The sequence below is a fragment of the Sphaeroforma arctica genome (assembly GCF_001186125.1).
Source record: "Sphaeroforma arctica JP610 unplaced genomic scaffold supercont1.4046, whole genome shotgun sequence".
Classification (NCBI taxonomy): Eukaryota; class Ichthyosporea; order Ichthyophonida; genus Sphaeroforma; species Sphaeroforma arctica.
In genome coordinates this window covers 1-2,272 of record NW_014036512.1, presented here as the reverse complement: position 1 = coordinate 2,272, position 2,272 = coordinate 1, and the positions used below count along the sequence as shown (strand labels likewise).

Sequence of the window (2,272 nt, the reverse complement as noted above, 5' to 3'; positions counted from 1 at the left end):
GGGTTGATATGTTTTGTTTGTAAGTACCAGTACGTGTGACACAGTTGTTTCCTAAACAACAGAAAAGGTTGCACAATATATTTTGCAGTACTTAAATGTCTATTTCCGATTCCAGATTGACTTTCAGGCCATCTTGTCTCCGTTGATAATCCGCGACTACCAGCAAGATCCGAAAGAGTTTTTGGACAACTTCCACAAAATCAATCTTCTGAGACAGGTAGTGTTTTTGGATTTTCTCCAATTCCTTGGTGTCTTGCTGTGTGAATATTCGCGTATTATAGGACCAGGTTCTACTTGATGATAATAGTTGCACAAAAACTGCAAACATTTGCTATCTGGCAGAATTGCTCTAACTATAAGTGATGCCAGTTGAGCACTCGCAACGTCTGTTCAAATAACAATGAAAACTTGAATTTTTCTCACTCCACGCAGTTTAATGTCCTAGCGATGCGGATCTCTTAGAATAACGAAGTCACTATGTTCTCCAATTGTAGCTAATCCTTATTTGTGACAACATTTTTATTTGAAGTATCTACTTGTATCATGTAGTTCTTTTCGTACGTGCTGGCAGTGCAAGCAGGCTTGTCAATGTGGTGTCTAGGCAATTTATTCCTGTTTGTGGCTTTTTTGCCTATCCGCATGTGGTGCAAGTCAACGACTATGCACCAGAACTCGTTACAATGATACAGATTCTGCCAAATACTTTGCACGCATTCACCTGGCATATGTTCATATTTCGTTGACTGAAGTTGTACCTATACCCTCGCATTGGCATAGCTTGTAATTCTCACCCCTTTACACAATCAAAGTATTTTCTGCTTTAGTATTACATGACAATGTATATGCGCATCTCATATAGTCTTTTATCTCATAGAGTCCTTTGTATTTTTTTTGTATTGTGCCGACATATTTTTGGTACACTTGAACGATTTTTTGGGTGTTTTCTCGAAACCACTTGGATGCCCTTTTAAGGATGTACTTCAGTGCTCAAACTTCTGTCCATTCGGCCTTGTTTGTAGAGCGTTGTGTCTCCCGAAACTATTACGGAAGACCTGCCGTTAGAATTGCGGAGATACTATGGACAATTGGGTTATATGGGACTCAAGTTTCAATTGGATGAGTCCAGTCCCCATGGCTTCGCTTGGTGAGTAGGCAGTACCTATTCATTGCTTTGGTAAACACTTGCTGCTGCATTTCAAGATACATTCTATACTCTTTACGAGTCTGATTCAATTGCAAAACAGCCACTCTCCGTTCTGCGTTGCAGTTATGAAGTACTTTACACGGCGCCGAGCATTGCAATGCACTTTTGTAAGGTGGTATTCGTGCTAGTAGATGGTGATCCTATGTAGATGCCTTCCACCACTCTGGCTTCATCCATCACCGTTCATATCTTATCACTCATCACGTTTTCTGCGTATTTAGGTCTGACGCATTCTTGGAGACTGTAGTGTCACAGAGTGCGATTGCTTATGAGAAGGCCAGTGTACTCTTCAACTACGGTGCGTGCCAGTCTGCTCTGGCGGGGGCTACTGCGCGAGGAGGTAAGCGTTACTACTAGGGTATAGTTTCTACAGTGCAAGGCTGAAAATTAAAGGAATTGACGGAAGGGCACCACCAGGAGTGGAGCCTGCGGCTTAATTTGACTCAATACGGGAAAACTCACCAGGTCCGGACATAGTGAGGATTGACAGATTGAGAGCTCTTTCTTGATTCTATGGTTGGTGGTGCATGGCCGTTCTTAGTTGGTGGAAACCCATTTTGTCTGGTTAATTCATCTTTCACAAGTTGCGCTCTCGACCAAATTTTATTCAACGCCCGCCCTTTAACGCACACACAAACGCAATTTTTTTATGCAATACTTGCACCCCTTGTAGAACAACACACGCTCAAGGCGGTGTGTGCATACCTCCAGAGTGCCGCTGGTTGCTTCAAAACTCTTGGCGAACAGTTTGGCAATGCACCGACGTCGGACATGGCACGGCCTATACTCAATGTCATAACATCCCTGATGCTTGCTCAGGCCCAGGAGTTGGTACTAGAGCGCAGTGTTTTGGATGGGGGAAAGTATGTCAGCAGCTGCAAAACGTATACTAGCAACTATAAGTTATTTATATATATATATATATATATATATATATATGTATATATATATATATATATATATATATATATATATATATATATATATATATATATATATATATATATATATATATATATATATATATATATATATTATATATATATATATATATATATAGTATAGTAT

The 2,272-nt window shown here is 40.1% G+C and overlaps 1 protein-coding gene across 1 annotated transcript; it reads left to right on the top strand.

Annotated features, from left to right (window-relative positions):
- Positions 1-1,019: 1,019 nt before the first annotated feature.
- Positions 1,020-2,072, top strand: SARC_14024 (hypothetical protein; the record flags this gene model as incomplete). Its single annotated transcript, XM_014291846.1, has 3 exons — positions 1,020-1,144; positions 1,426-1,544; positions 1,878-2,072. Coding segments are annotated over 3 exons (439 nt in total), but the record flags the coding sequence as incomplete, so codon positions are not given.
- Between the last annotated feature and the right edge of the window lie 200 nt (positions 2,073-2,272).